The sequence below is a fragment of the Eschrichtius robustus genome, chromosome 17 (genome assembly GCF_028021215.1).
Source record: "Eschrichtius robustus isolate mEscRob2 chromosome 17, mEscRob2.pri, whole genome shotgun sequence".
Classification (NCBI taxonomy): Eukaryota; Metazoa; Chordata; class Mammalia; order Artiodactyla; family Eschrichtiidae; genus Eschrichtius; species Eschrichtius robustus.
Genome location: NC_090840.1, coordinates 86,290,953 through 86,306,092, shown reverse-complemented (window position 1 = coordinate 86,306,092; position 15,140 = coordinate 86,290,953). Strand labels below are relative to the sequence as shown.

At 53.7% G+C, this 15,140-nt stretch overlaps 1 protein-coding gene across 6 annotated transcripts in view; it reads right to left on the bottom strand.

Moving 5' to 3' along the window:
• Window positions 1–15,140, bottom strand: part of MROH1 (maestro heat like repeat family member 1) — a 67,960-nt gene that overhangs the window by 22,325 nt on the left and 30,495 nt on the right. For 2 of the 6 annotated variants that reach the window (XM_068526093.1, XM_068526094.1), the window contains exons 11-22: window positions 14,164–14,242; window positions 13,824–13,937; window positions 9,724–9,797; window positions 8,068–8,190; window positions 3,151–3,258; window positions 2,872–3,016; window positions 2,741–2,781; window positions 2,285–2,426; window positions 1,895–1,947; window positions 1,280–1,387; window positions 603–722; window positions 270–392 (exon numbers count right to left, since the gene is read on the bottom strand). In XM_068526093.1, the coding sequence (XP_068382194.1) occupies window positions 270–392; window positions 603–722; window positions 1,280–1,387; window positions 1,895–1,947; window positions 2,285–2,426; window positions 2,741–2,781; window positions 2,872–3,016; window positions 3,151–3,258; window positions 8,068–8,190; window positions 9,724–9,797; window positions 13,824–13,937; window positions 14,164–14,242 (1,230 nt within the window). Of the gene's footprint in view, window positions 1–269; window positions 393–602; window positions 723–1,279; window positions 1,463–1,894; window positions 1,948–2,271; window positions 2,427–2,740; window positions 2,782–2,871; window positions 3,017–3,150; window positions 3,338–8,067; window positions 8,191–9,723; window positions 9,798–13,823; window positions 13,938–14,163; window positions 14,243–15,140 lie in introns of those variants that run through there. The other 4 variants (XM_068526092.1, XR_011070814.1, XM_068526095.1 and 1 more) reach the window with 4 other exon arrangements.

Here is a 15,140-nt window from a genome sequence, read left to right as displayed (position 1 = left end):
AAGGTGGCCGCCCCCATCCCTGCTGCCCAGAGCCCCTCTCACTGCCCCAGTCACCAGCTGGGAGGGAGCTCTCATCCGCCAGCCCCGCCCACGACCGGATGCCAGCTCCCTGACCCACCCCCAACGTGCGAGGCACCAAAGCCCAGGAGGCGCCAGGACCAACCCTCCACCCCACAGAACCTCAAAATGCAGGGTACCACGGCTAAGACAAAATCACAGGCCAGGCCCACCCCAGACCTCCCCTTCAGCTGTCAGCCTGACCTTTGTACCTTAAAAATGTTGAAAATGCCGGCAGATTTTCTGAACACATCTGACTTTACAAAGTCCTCCAGCTGGGCCAGGGTGTCATCCAGGTGGGAGCTGGCACAGATCCCAAAGCAACAGGCAAGGCCCTGGGGAGGTACACAGGTGCACTCACACCTGGGCAAGGTCGGGGACGGAGAGGAGTACACATGCATGCGCACACCATCCAGTGCGTCTGTGCACACCACACACACATACACACAGGTACACACGCTGGCTGCACGCCTGAGAGGACAGAGAGTGACCACTGCCAGCAAGCCTGCGGGCATCCGGGCCTCCCGTGGGGAAGGGGCGGCCACCTCACGCTCGCTCTCCTCCTGGTATCTGGCGGTTTCCAGCAGCTCCTGCAGATGTTTTCTCACCACCTCCTTACTTGAAGCAGCACCCAGGGTAGTTCCTATGCATTTATACAGGAAGTTCTGCAACGAAGTCAGAGAACAGGGTTGTGCCTGGCTCCCGAGTAGAGGGACGCCCAGCACTACCAAAGCGCTGCCCCTGGTGGTGCCCGCGCTGCCAGCGGACGCGGGAGCCCACGACACTGACCACCGCAAGGACCAGAGGAGTCCTGGGCGGCGTGTGAGGAGCAGGAGGGGGTGCGGAGCTGCTGCACCGCCCCGCCGTCAGCCACTACGAGGGGGCTCGCAGGCCTTCTCGCCCAGCCTCTGCCAGGACCACAGGGGCCACCAGAGACAGGCTCAGGGAGCAAGTGACACGGAACCAAGGAACAGGAACTGAGGACCATGCCCACAACACCCCGGCAGGTTGTCCTCCCACACCTCTTCCTAGCAGGGGGTCCCCCTCGCCCTGCACCTCCTCCTGGGGCGTCCCCCCCTCGCCCTGCACCTCCTCCTAGCAGGGGGTCCCCCTCGCCCTGCACCTCCTCCTGGGGCGTTCCCCCCTCCCCCTGCACCTCCTCCTGGGGCGTTCCCCCCTCACCCTGCACCTCCTCCCGGGGCGTTCCCCCCTCGCCCTGCACCTTCTCCAGGGGCGTCCCGTTGTAGTTGGGTAGCTGCTTGCACATCTCCAGGCTCAGCTGGCAAATCCATGTGTTGTCAGACACAACAGCCAGAGTGTCCCGAAGGAACTGCGGGCAGGAGCTCTACCAATGAGGGGCCGGAGCTCGGCCTTTCACTGGGCTGGCTGGGGAGGGACCCAATGCCTGGGGGTGTCACAGGCAGGGACCTCAGGGTCCTGTGCCATGGCTCTGAATAGCTGTAGATCACTTTCGAGCCCAGACAAAACAAATTCTGGGTGGTCAGGCACGCACCACAAGGGGGCACAGACAGCTCTGAGCCAAGCAGGGGAGAGGAGAGAAGGCTCCAGTGGCCAGAGCAGCTCAAAGCCCCTGTAATGTGACTCTGTCACAGCAGGGTGACAATCTGTGAGGTCAGTAGGCAGTGCTGACCCCCAGAGACACCCACCTATCCCTCTGCCCCTCCCCCAGCCACACCGCTAGGTCAAGGCAAACATCGCAACCCTGGGGAGGTGCAGTTCCCCTAGCATCTGCTGCCCCAAGCTCTCCCCACCCGGGCCAGAAAAGGCCCCTGGGTCCAAGACAGGCTACGCTCTCGCCTCCTCTCCCTTCTCTCACCGTCAGCAGCTTCTCCTCCCATTCCTTCCGTGACAGGGTTTCCTCCGTATATCCTGAAACGACCAGTCATCCGCTCAGCCCAGCAGACAGACCCACGCCCACAGGCAGGAGTGCAGTGCTCAGAGCACCGCCCCCCGCACCGCCCCCCGCCTGGCCCCGTCAACTCTAGCACAGCGGAAGGAAGGGCTGCACCCATGTCCAGTGTGCCCCCAGGTGACAACCAGCAGGGAGCATCTTGTCAGCCCTACTGTCCAGGCCCTTTCCTGAACCACAGCAGAGGCCATTTCTTCCAACTTTCAAAACCCTGGTCCCCACTGGCCGGACTTGGGGCCGACTGGCTGAAAACACGGCATCAGAGGAGGACCGGCGCCGCCCACCTCTGGGCCTCACCGTCCAGGTGCTCCAGCAGCAGGGGGATGGCGGTCGCCCACCGCTGACCCAGCATTGGATGGATGTCCCGGTGAAGGGCGCTCAGGAGGCGCAGCGAGGCCGCCCCGCGACCGTCCCCCAGGTAGGGGCTGGAAGACACGGCCTGGAGGAGCCAGAAGCGGGTTCTCCACCGGCGCCCAGGGCCACAGCGCCCCAACGCCCCACACGAGGCCGAGCACGGCCACCCAGGTGGGGCAAGAAGCCCCCAGAGACGCAGCTCCCCAAAACCCCGCCTGGAGCACCTGACAGTCCCCACTGCGAGACAGTGTCCTTCTCACAGCAGTGACAGGGTGAGGACGGGGACAAAGGAGAGGGCCCACTCCTCCCCGACATCCCCGGCATGCGCAGCTGCCCAGCGGCCACCTGCCTGGGGAGTTGGTGCTTCTGGGAAAGCAAGCCCCCCAGTGCACTGCTTACCAGGAGCCTGGTGGTCATGGCGTAGGGAGATGGAAGGGTCGCTGCGGGAGAGACAGACGTGCAACACTCAGGGCCGCCCGCGCCCTGGGGTCAAGGTGGGCTGGGGGTCCGGGCCAGGGCTGGGGGCGCACCGTTGCCGTTGTACTGAATGAGGAGGGCGTGGGCCCCCGCCTCCTGCCTCTTCTGGGCCAGGTGCACGAGGCTCCTGCAGAGCGGGGTCAGCGCCCCGGTGAAGCGCACGGGGACGAGGAACTCGAGCAGGTATGGCCAGAGGACCTGGGGGCAGCAGCACGGGGGTCTGCAGGCACATGCAGCCTCCCTGCACCCACTCCCGGGTGTGCGGGCAGCGGACCCCCGGGCCGAGGGCTCAGGAGGGGCGCGGTGGGTCCCAGGGGGTGGGCGGCACTCACGTCGCCCATCCTGTCCACGGTGGTGCTGACCAGGTAGAGGGTGCTGACACTGATGGCCCGCACGCTGTCTGCCGCCGGGGCCTCGCTGTCGGCGCCCAGCTTCCGAGGCTGCCGGAGGGGAGGGCGGAGTGTGTGCTCTCTGCTCTCCAGGTTACACCGTTGTGGGCTCCGGCCCTGAGGAGACGGCCTGAGCGAAGCAGGACAGACCCTGCCCAGCCCTCACTGAGGGGACGCCCATGTCACCCGTCACGGGCAGGAAGCTCACTCTGCACTAAAATCGCCCAAGGAAGCCGGCTCAGCAGGCTTGGTTCAGCCACCAGAACAGAGGGAACCGTGACTCCATCCTGATGGGCAATGCCGATGTCCCCAGAAACCGGAGGCCCTTTGTGGACCTGATAATCGGCGAGAAAACGGCATTTTCTACAAAGAACAGAGACAAGCTCTGGAGCCCGATGGGCCAGTGGCTTCTCTCAGACCTGAGGAGACAGTGCTTCAGGGCCCGGCTCCCTGGGAACCTTCCACGCGGAAAAGGACTCTGCTCTCCAAACACCCTGAGTCTTCAACTCATGCTTTGAAATACCAAAAAGCAAACACTGAAGACCAAGAGAAATTGGGAAAACTGCAATGACTGTAGGAGACATTTAACACCTCTCCCGGAGAAATCAAAGATGGAGTAGAAAAAAGAGAGGTATTTAATAGGGCCTAAACAGCAACGTTTAAAGCATGCTCTAAAAATACAGATAAGTCTTAATACCAAATACACACAAACAACTTTTAAAGTCTGACCACCTATTAGGCTAAAAAGAAGATCTCAACAAACTCTTAGAAGCAAAAATAAACCTGGCCAGATTCAATGTAGAGAGCGCAGTAAAATTACAAACCCACAGTAGCCACGAAAAGCAAATCACCTAGAAAACTTTAAACATCCTAAAAGAAACTTTGGGTTAATAAAGAATCCACACAGAAACTGCAAACTATACAATAGTAAACACTGAGGACACATACAAAGCCCAACAAAAGCAGAACTATTGGGACGCATAGACCAAGAACATAAACTTAACCTGAAAAACATACTATAGGTGGGAAAATATTAATGTGAACCAAGAACAAGAAAAACATGTGAAAGAGTATAACAGTTAAATACAGAATTTGATTCAAGAAATTAATAGTGAAATGGTTGCTGTTAAGAAAGAAATTACTGACTTGGAAGAACAGATTGAAGACTCCAAGGAAACGAAGAAGAAAGATATTAAAGAAGTGCTAACATTCAGATAACAGAAGCGCTGGAATGAGAGAGATAAAAATGGAGAGCAAGAAAAAATTAAAGAGATAAAGGAGACAAATTCCCCTCAGAAATAAAAGATAAAAAGAGCTCATCTGAAAAGTGTCCACAGAGCTAGAGGTAAGGACAGGTCAGGTGAGCCTGGAACATCTTCTTGTGCCAGAAAACAAGGAAAGGCTCACTCAAAAAATGATGGAGACGTGCCTCGCCTCAAGGACACAGGAACCCCCTCCACAGGGGCTCCCACAGGCCAAACTCAGAACAATTTGACCACCAAAACCAATGACAGAAATGCATGAAAGAGTAACCCATGAATCCACACTGAGATGTTATATATGAACATAAAAATAGCAAAAAGCTCTTTGTCACAACAAAAGGCCAAAAAAATAAGTATAGAAAATTAATGGAGTTAGAAAATGAACAACTGATGCTAAAAACTGGTAGGGAAAACTTTGATCAGCAAGTTATCAAAGTTTACACATGTTGTAACATGTGTCCAAATCTCCCTCCTTTTTAAGGTTGAGTGACATTCTACTATATAGGTAGAGCAGACTGTGTTTACCCAGTCATCCTTTGATGGACACTTGGGCTGCTTCTACCTCTTGGCTATCGTGAATGACGCTGCTACAAACATGGGTGTGCAAGTATCTCTTCAAGATCCCGTTTTCATTTCTTTTGGGTAAATACCCAGAAGTGGAATTGCCAGATCATATGGTAACTCTGTTTTTAATTGTTTGAAGACCCGCCATACTCTCTTCCACAGCACCTGAAACATTTTACATCTGGGAACTCGTCTTTTGAAACTTCCCTAAGTGAGAAGTAAGACTGTTTTGGCTGCCTGAGCACTGAACACGGGCTCCCCTGGGAGTCTGGCATTTTGCTGGCTGTGGCAGAAGATGCCTACCTCCAGTAACAAGCTTGACTCAGGCTGTCAGATGGGCTTCCCTGGGCTGCATCTCTCTGATGCAGGAGGGAGTGTGCTCTGTGTGGCCACTCCCGGGAGCACACAGGAAACGTGCACATGGATTTTAGCTGCGAGTACAGTTACCTCTGAGTCCTACAAGTCCTTGTAGTGAAGCACCAAGCATGCAGGTGGCCTTAGGACCCTTTACCCAGAGACAAACCATCAAAGCTTACTCAAGAAAACAGATAACCTAAATAGTTCTTTGTCTATGAAACAATTCATGGTTAAAAGCTTTTCAACAAAGAAACCTCCAGGCCTATGTAGTTCCACTGACGGATTCTACCAAAGATTTAAGGAAAAAATACCAAATCTTCACAAACTCTTCCATAAGTTAGAAGAGGAGGGGACATGTCCAAACTCACCTAATGAAGGATCACCAGAGAGAGACATTACAGGAAAGTATAGGCCAATAACCCTCTTGAAGAGGTGCAAAATCTCTCAACAAAGTATCAGGAAATCAAATCCAGCAATATATTAAAAGCATTATAAATCATGACCAAGTGTCATTTATCTTGGCACTGCAAGGAATTCAATACCTAAAAAGCAATCATTTATGTCCATTTCAAATTCAAAAGAATTAAAAGCAGAATCTTTAATATTAAAAGACTGAATGTGTTCCCCTTAGAATGGAAACAAAGCAAGGATGTCTGCGCTCATCACTTGTATTCAGCATTGTAATGGAGATTCTAACCAAGGCAATAAGGCCAGAAAAAGAAATAAAAGCCATTCAGATTGGAAAGGAAGACTGAGCTGTCTATTGGAAAACATGACATTCCATGTAGAAGATCTCAAAGAATCTATAAAAAGTAAGGCCACAGGATACAAGGTCAACATGTAAAAATCAACTGTATTTCTACACACCAGCAATGAACAATTGGAAATTGAAATTAACAAAACTATACTATTACAATAGCACTAAAAACATAGTTACAGATCTAACAAAATATGTGCAGAATCTATATGCTTAAAATTACGAAGTACTGACGAAAGAAATCAAAGATGACCTAAGTAAATGTAATGCACCATTTTCATAGATGGGAAGACAACATCAATTCATCAAAAGATATCAATTCTTCCCAAAGAGTCTACAGATTCAACACAATCCCAGTCAAAATTATAGTAGGTGGGCTTCCCTGGTGGCACAGTGGTTAAGAATCCGCCTGCCAATGCAGGGGACACGGGTTCGAGCCCTGGTCCGGGAAGATCCCACATGCCGTGAAGCAACTAAGCCCGTGCACCACAGCTACTGAGCCTGCGCCTTAGAGCCTGTGAGCCACAACTCCTAAGCCCGTGCGCCAAAACTACTGAAGCCCGCGCGCCACAACTACTGAAGCCCGCGCGCCTAGAGCCCGTGCTCTGCAATGAGAAGCCACTGCAATGAGAAGCCCGTGCACCGCAACGAAGAGTAGCCCCCACTCGCCGCAACTAGAGAAAGCCCGCGTGCAGCAATGAAGACCCAACGCAGCCAAAAATAAAAACAAATAAATAAAATTCTAATAGGTTTATTTTTGTAGAAATCAACAAGATGATTCTAAAATTTATATGGATAAGTGAAGGAACTACAATAGCTAAAAGAATTAGAAAAGAAGACTGAAGTTAGAGGACTCATGCTACTTTGCTCCAGAATTTACTGTAAAGCTTCAGGCAAGACAGTGTGGTCCCGACAAAAGGACAGACGCAGACCAGTGGAGCAAAACAGAGTCCACAAAGTCACTTGATTTTGACAAAGATGCAAAGGCAACTCATCCACGTGGAAAGAAGAGTCTTTTCAGCAGATGGTGCTAGGACAACTGCACATCCACGTGCAAAATAATGAGCCTGAACAACCACACCTCACATTAAACAAAATTAACTTAAAGTGGATCACAAATCTATATGTAAAACCTCGAAGTTAAAACTTCTAGAAGAAAACACAGGAAAACATCCTTGTGACCTTTGGTTAAGAGAGGATTTACTAGCTAGAACACCAAAAGCAAGAGCTATAAATAAAAACCTGATAAAGTGGACTTCTAAAATATTAAAACATCTGCTTTTTGAAAGACATTGTTAAGAAAATAAAAAGATAAGTATGACGCAACAGACTTGTCAGAAAATATTTACAAACCATAAATCTGATAAAGGACTTGCATCCAAAATATATAAAGAACACTCCGTACTCAATAATAAGAAAGTAAACAACTCAAAAATAGGCAAAAGCTGTGAACAGACACTTAAGGAAGACATGGGGATGGCAAACATTGGTCGTTGGTGAGATGCCAGCCTGTCAGGACAGCTTGAGAAACAAACAGCCCGGACCCGAGCCTGCAAGTGCCCACAGGGCCTCTCACGCGCTGCTGCTGGGGCCATGAGATGGCACAGCCGCTTCAGAAAACCGTTTGGAAATTTCTTATGAAATTAAATGCACACTTTCCATTCGTGCTTACCCAGGTGTACAAACGCATGCTCCCACAGAAACCTGTACCCACACGGTCACAGTGGCTTTTTTCGTAACTGCCACACTGCAAACAACTAGAGTCTCCTTCCTCTAGAGAGTGGATAACAGACTGGCACGTCCATACCACGGAATGCTACTCAGCGGTAAGACAACAAATCACTGGCACACGTGACAACGCCCCCGACGGAGGTGGGGAATCAGGGGCCCAGGAGCAGGAGGGTGAGGTGGCGCCCTTACCTCCGCCTCGGGGGGCAGCGCGCACTGCTGCACGATGTACTCGATCATGGCCTCGCCTCCAGGCTGCTCCAGGTAGCCGTGATGGGCCATGGCACTGATCACCTGCACCACGGCCCGCTTCACCTGCCCGGACCGAGGGAGAGCGGCAAGGGCCTCAGAGGAGCGCCGGACAGCACGACGGCCCAGCTGGGCGATGGAATCTCACCCTTCCCTCTGCCTGCGCCTGTACCTGCCCCCACCTTCTCCCCAGACCCCTGCTATGAAGGCCAGCCTGTGGCCACACTCACATCCCCAGGGGAAGGCCTCTTCCTCCTCTTTCCCCCAGCCCCTCCCCTCCCGGGCGCCAGCCCTGCTGCTCTCTGGCTCCCGACGCGGGCCGGCGCCTCCTTGGGCATCTCCCGACCCCGTTTTGCCCTTCTGGGCAAGGTCCCCGAGTCTGCACGTGTCACCCAAACACTCCTGAGAGTTCTGAGCCTGCTGTCCAGCCCCTTTGATAACCCTGTCTGGCGGCTCCAAGGAATGGCTGGGCCGTCGCAGCCGGAAACAGCACCCTCTTCCCGGGGCGGGCGCCTCCTCCAGGGCCTCCTGCTCCCACACTGCATCCAGACAGCGGCCCGATGCCCCTCCTTGGGGACCCTCCCCTGTGTCCCGGTGACGCCTCTCCGCCCCCGGATCTCAGGTCGCACATCGCTGCCCTGTGCCCCCAACTACACGTGTGTCCTGAGTGACCGTGGGGCTGACAGGTCTGGAGGGAGTGAGCGATGTGGGAGCACGAGGGCCGCTCAGGCTGAGTGCGTCTGGCCACGGACACTGTTGACGGCACGCGGTGTGGCCCCTTGGGGGTGACCCAGGGCACGGGGGCCCTGAAACAGATGCAGGTGGTTTGGGGTCCATTTCAGTAGCTTCTAAAACTCTCACAGAAGGTCCCAAGAACAGGGTGCCAGGATGAGCACAAAGGCTGGAGCAGCCCCAGGACACAGCTGAGGGGCCCTGCTGCTGCTGAGCCCGAGGAGGGAGGATCAGCCCTGCCCTCGGCTCTGGGCGTCGCCCCCAAGCCCTTGGATGTCCCCTCTGAGCCCCGGGTCCTCGTTTCCCTGAGGCTTCGGCCACGCTGAATCACCTAACCATGTGATGGTTGAGGGTGGGGGCTTCGGGCCAGGAGGGGCTGGACGCTGAGGTCTCCGTGACAGAGGACCAACAGAGACCCCAGACACAAGGCTGGGGGCTTCCCTGGGGGGCAGCCGGCACAGCACTGCCAGGGAGCCCAGGCTGCCCACGGCTCCGCAGGGAGAGGAGAACAGCGGTCCGACTTTGGAGCCTCCTGGGCCTGCCCCTCGTGCCTCTTCTGTGGCTGAGGTTAGTCTGCGTCTTTTTGGTGTAATAAACCATAACGTGGGTATGACGACTCTTGTGCGCTTGGGGGTTCTTCTAGAGAACGACTGAACCCCAGGGTGGTTTTGGGGACCGCTTCCTAACTTCATACTTGGTTAACTGCATCAGGAGGAAGCTGGGGGTCCCAGACACACAGCTTGGCAGGTGCCCAGGCCTGCACGCGCCCACTGAGGTCTGGCCTGGCTGAGAGGTGGCTGCCAGGTCAGTGGCGGCCACACTGCCCGCAGCTGCTCACGGCGGAGCTAGGGCTGCCCGCTGACTTACCTTGCTATTGGTATCCAGAAGAGGAAGCTTCATGGAGGAGAGAATAAAGGGTTGCTTGACTTCCATCTGAGCAGCTGCAGGAAACAGACAGATGGCTCAGTCTGCCCCCCACCACAAGGCCCAAGACCACATTGCCGGGGTTCTGGCCTCAGTGTGGCCCTCCACGTGGCAGGAGGAGGAGACCGCACACGCACAAGCCCACCCATTTCTCTCCGGCGGGCGGGAGGGGGAAATGACCTTTTTCAGCAAATAACATTATTTCACCCAATTAAAAAGCTAGGAGGTTGGTGGTTTAGGGCAGCAGAGAAAGAGCGGGCTGAGCAGGTATCCCAGTTCAAGTGCAAGGGTCAGGGGGTCTCCTGGGGCATCAGAATCACAGCAGGCTCGTTAAGCACCACCAGCCACCGTCCCCTCTCCCCACTCCAACCTGCAGGCCCGGGTGGGCTCAGGCATTCACTTTTCACACATTCCCCGGTGAGCTGGCGCTGCCGGTCTGAGGACCCCACTTTGAGAACCAGCAGTATAACCCTTCCTTTCCTGATACTTATTTAATTTTTTTGAGGGGGGGGCCCGCACCACGCCGCATGTGGGATCTTGGTTCCCCGACCAGGGATCGAACCTGGACCCTCGGCAGTGAGGGCGCGGAGTCCTAACCACTGGACCGCCGGGGAAGTCGCATTCTGATATTTAAATGGGGGTGAAAAGTGACTATCAAGAAGTGGTCATGAGATTAATAAAAATAAAAACAAAGAGGGACCTCCCTGGCGGACCAGCAGTTAGGACTCCATGCTCTCACTGCTGAGGGCCCGGGTTTGATCCCTGGTTGGGAACTAAGATCCTGCAAGCCACATGGCGTGGTCAAAAAAAATTTTTTTTTAATGAAAACAGAGACTGGGAGCACAGTGATGGCGCTGCCATTCCAAGGCCAGCCCCAGGGGAGGGGTGTGTCCTGATCCCACCTCTCACGGGGAACTGGAGGCTGGGGCAAGAAATATACACCATGAGCTTAGTTCATCATCAAAGGACTTAGAACTTGAAGAAGTCTCCCCACTCCCCGGAGATGACACAATTTGAGCTCCAATAATGGTAATAACTATAGATAACAAATAAGGACCTACTGTCTAGCACAGGGAACTCTACTCAGTGCTCTGTGGTGACCTAGATGGGAATATAATCTAAAAAATAGGGGATATACGGATACGTGCGGCTGATTCACTTTGCTGCACAGCAGAATCTAAAATGACACTGTAAATCAACTATACTCCAATAAAAATTAATTTAAAAAATAATGGTAATAACTGCAATGAACTGAAATTTCTCGAACGTGTTTGAATTCATGAGTCCCTATGATATTTTTAAAGAGCAATGGTCACCTTTAGAAGATGATAGGGGACCAGTGTATTATCTTGAAAACTGACCAAACAAAGGAGCCAACAGCTGAGCCTGCAGTTCCTACATGAGCCACACTTCTGCGTGGCTGAGTGGCAGGTGAAGAGCATCTCTTCATCAAGGCACCCAGCGACCGGCGCAGCACCAGCCGTGCCCCAGGCGGCGAGCGTCAGTGCTGCCGAGGCCGCCCGGTACACACTGTGCCCCCTACAGCCTTGCCAAAGGGACTCGACTGGAGTCTGAGTTCTTGCCAATTTGCAAGAAATCCAGACGGACGAGAAAACCTCAATCTGCACCTCAAGAACACAGCCCGCCAAGCTGACCGTGTGAAACTCCACAGGTCCAATGGCCTAGGCTCTTCCACGGACAAATTACAAGAGAAAGAAAAGAGCACAGGAAACCTGCGGTTTAAAAGGGACTGAAATGTGGGGAGTGTTGTTTAGTGGGGACAGAGTTTCAGGTTTGCAGGATGAAAAGGGTCCTGGAGGCGGCTGCACAGCGATGTGAATGTACTTAACGCTGCTGAGTGTACACCTACAACGATGAGCATGGAAAATTTTATGTCATGTGTATTTTACCACAATTGTAAACAAGCAAATTAAACCACCAAGGGCCAAGCCCCCCAAAAGGGAGAGATTTAAATATGTATATATATATAATTTTTTAAAATTTTACTTTTTTCCTGAAGTAGAGTTTACTTACAGTGTTGCTGGTGTTCAGCAAAGTGATTCAGTTATACATATACGTATCTTTTTTTTTTTTTTTTTTGACTGCATTGCGTTCGTTGCTGCGCGCAGGCTTTCTCTAGCTGTGGTCATCAGGGGCTACTCTTCCCTGCGGTGCACAGGCTTCTCATTGCAGTGGCTTCTCTTGTTGTGGAGCACGGGCTCTAGGTGTGTGGGCTTCAGTAGTTGTGGCTCGCGGGCTCTAGAGCGCAGGCTCAGTAGTTGTGGTGCACGGGCTTAGTTGCTCCGCAGCACGTGGGATCTTCCCGGACCAGGGCTCGAACCCGTGTCCCCTGCATCGGCAGGCGGGTTCTTAACCACTGTGCCACCAGGGAAGCCCTATGTATCTATTCTTTTTCAGATTGTTTTCCATTATAGTTTATGACAAGATACTGAGTATAGTTCCCTGTGCTATACAGTAGGACCTTGTTGTTTATCTATTTTACATATAGTAGTATGTATCTGTTAATCCCAAACTCCTAATTTATCTCTTCCCCCCAATTTTCCCCTTTGGTAACAAGTTTATTTTCTGTCTGTATGTTTCTATTTTGTAAATAAGTTCATTTGTGTCATATTTTAGATTCCCCATAAAAGTGATATATTACATATGTCTTCTTCTTTCTGACTTACTTCACTTAATATGATAATCTCTAGGTCCATCCATGTTGCTGCAATGGCATTATTTCATTCTTTTCATGGCCGAGTAGCATTCCATTTTTTATATGTACCACGTCTTTCTTTTGGCCATGCCGCGTGGCTTGCAGCATCTTAGTTCCCTGAGCAGGGATTGAACCCGGGGCCTGGGCAGTGAGAGCGCCGAGTCCTAACCATATATACGTATTTACACTTACGGCCAGAGAAAGAACTTAAAGGAAAAAATGAAAGACAAGTGGATACGAAGTGACTTTGGAACATCATCGCGAGAGAAGAATTAACAAAGGAAAGGCAAGCGAGGCTGACTGCGTAAAAAACGTTCAGCGCCACTAATGACCACGAACAGCAGATCAGAGAGGAAGCGAAGGCCCGGCCGAGGCCCAGACGAGGCCCGCAGGCACCTGGGCTCCCGAGGGCGCTGTGGCAGGTGAGAGGCTTTGCTCTCTGTCCCAGCACCACCCTTCCCCAGGGAGCCAGCAGGCCACCAGCCACGTGCTCCTGGGCTCACGGCAGGACCCGGCCCCGCCCACCAAGTGCTGCCCCCTCACTCCCCAAACCCGAGAGCTGCCAAGTGCACAGGTGCCACCTGGTCCACACGCTTGTTCCACAGAGGGTCAGACAGAGAACACTTAGGCTTCCAGGGCCACTAGTGGTCTCCGTCACATATTCTTCTTTGTTTGCTTGTACAACCCGTTGCCATGTGAAAACCACTCTCGGCTCACGGGCTGTACAAAAGCAGGCTGCAGGCCTGATGTGGCCCACGGCCATGGCCACTGTTTAGCAACCAAGACTCACCGGAAAAAAACAGACTTAAGTGTGAAAACTGTTCAAGCTTATTGCTGATTAAATTAGCCTTAAAAGCAAGAAACCTGAATTCTTCCATCCAATTGTGAGGAAATCATCAGACACATGGAAATCGAGGGACTGTCTACAGAACTGGCCTCAGCTCTTCTCAAAGGTCCACATCTAAGACACAACTAAGCAACATATGCCTGTGCACAGACCCCACACTGAGCGGCAGCCGCGGCAGACAGCGTGACAGGTCAGCGGGACCCTGAGCCACCAGAGCAGCGGGCACGTGGCAGCTGCCGGGCCCAGATCAGGGGCGCTGTGCCCCACTGCCTGCAGCCAGCTGGCCAGGGCAAATGTCAGTGACGGACAACTGCTGGGGGGCAGATGAGCACTATTGCTGCAACTTTGCAAAAAGTTTGGAGTTTTACAAAATAGAAAGTTGGGGAAAATATTTAAAGAATTCAAAGCAAGATGTTCCTTTTCACCTAAAAGCTGGACAATGTCTGCCTTTTCCATCTCTGCGCCACCAAGGGCACTTACCGGCCGAGTTGATGACGTGCCTCACGACCTGGAGGGTGCCCACACGGGTCCTCTCGTTGCTGGTGTCCAGCTTGGGCAGCAGGAAGGCCAGCAGGCGGTCAGGCGAACAGCAGGCTGTAGGGCAAGCGCTCGTCAAAAACTGTTCGTAACGAGCTGTCCTTCGCCCCCTGCTGGCTGTCTGCACCTCCAAGACAAGCAAGGCCCGGCGGCCAGCGAGGCTGGACGCTCGGGGCTGCGGCCCAGCCAGGCCTTGGCTGTATGCTCCCCAGAGACACAGGCGGGCAGCACACTAGACAAGGGGCCCCCCGCCCCCCAGAGCAGCCAGGCCGCGGCCTCATACCCAGCACCGTGAAGCAGCGCAGCACCTCCTTCTGGTTGCTCACCACCAGAGGGCTCGAGGACTCGACGGGCACGCAGACCTGCTCCGGGAACAGAGGGCACAGTCACAGGGGCCCAGCAAGGCCGCGGGAGGGACAGGTCCCCTGAAGATGCTGGGCCCAGGCCCCACCCCAGCCACCGCGCAGGTGCAGGTCCCTCAGGCGCTCTCTCACCTGGGTGCAGGAGCCCCTTGCCTGTGACCGGAAGCGCCCTGGGGACCTCAGCCCACAGCTTATAGTTGGCCCTCTCAAGGGAAAAGAGTCCTGGCTCCTTCTACACCCCACCCTTCCCACCACCAGCCAGGAAACAAATTCCCAAGACACATTCCTTGATGAGAAAGGAGACAGTTTCCCGCTTTCCTGGGCATGACACCCTGGGCTGGAAACCACGGACCTCTAGAATACAGAAAGCACTGGAAACCAAAATACCTGGAGTCCATTCGTTCAAAATTGTAAAAGAAAAAGAAGCTGCACTAGTAAAAGCAAAAACAGAGGCTGTTGGCAGATGTGTCTCTGGGCTCCACTGCACCTCAGCGGGTGACACTCACCGGGGGCTGAGCTCTGGGTGGCACCCCAGTACCCACTCAACCCCTCAAGGTCACAACAAAGGACACCCGCAGGGCCTCCGGGCACAGGGCTCTAAGGTGAGAAGTGACCAGCGGTGCAGGACCAGGTGAATGCCAGGCGGCTGGGCTCTGCTCCAGGCCCCCAGGGTGCTCCTTGTCACTTCCACTGCAAAGACCTAACCTGGCCATAAAAGGCACCGCGGCTTCCTGCCTGCTCCCGGGCTCACTCAGCTGCCAGCTCTGAGGACGCTCAAGCAGCCCAGGAGCAGGGAGCCGGCTTGGAAGCAGAACCCCCCACCGCCCGGGGAGCCTTCGGAAGATGCGTGACGTGACCACGCGCGAGCCTGAGCTGCTCAGGACTCCGCAGTGACTTG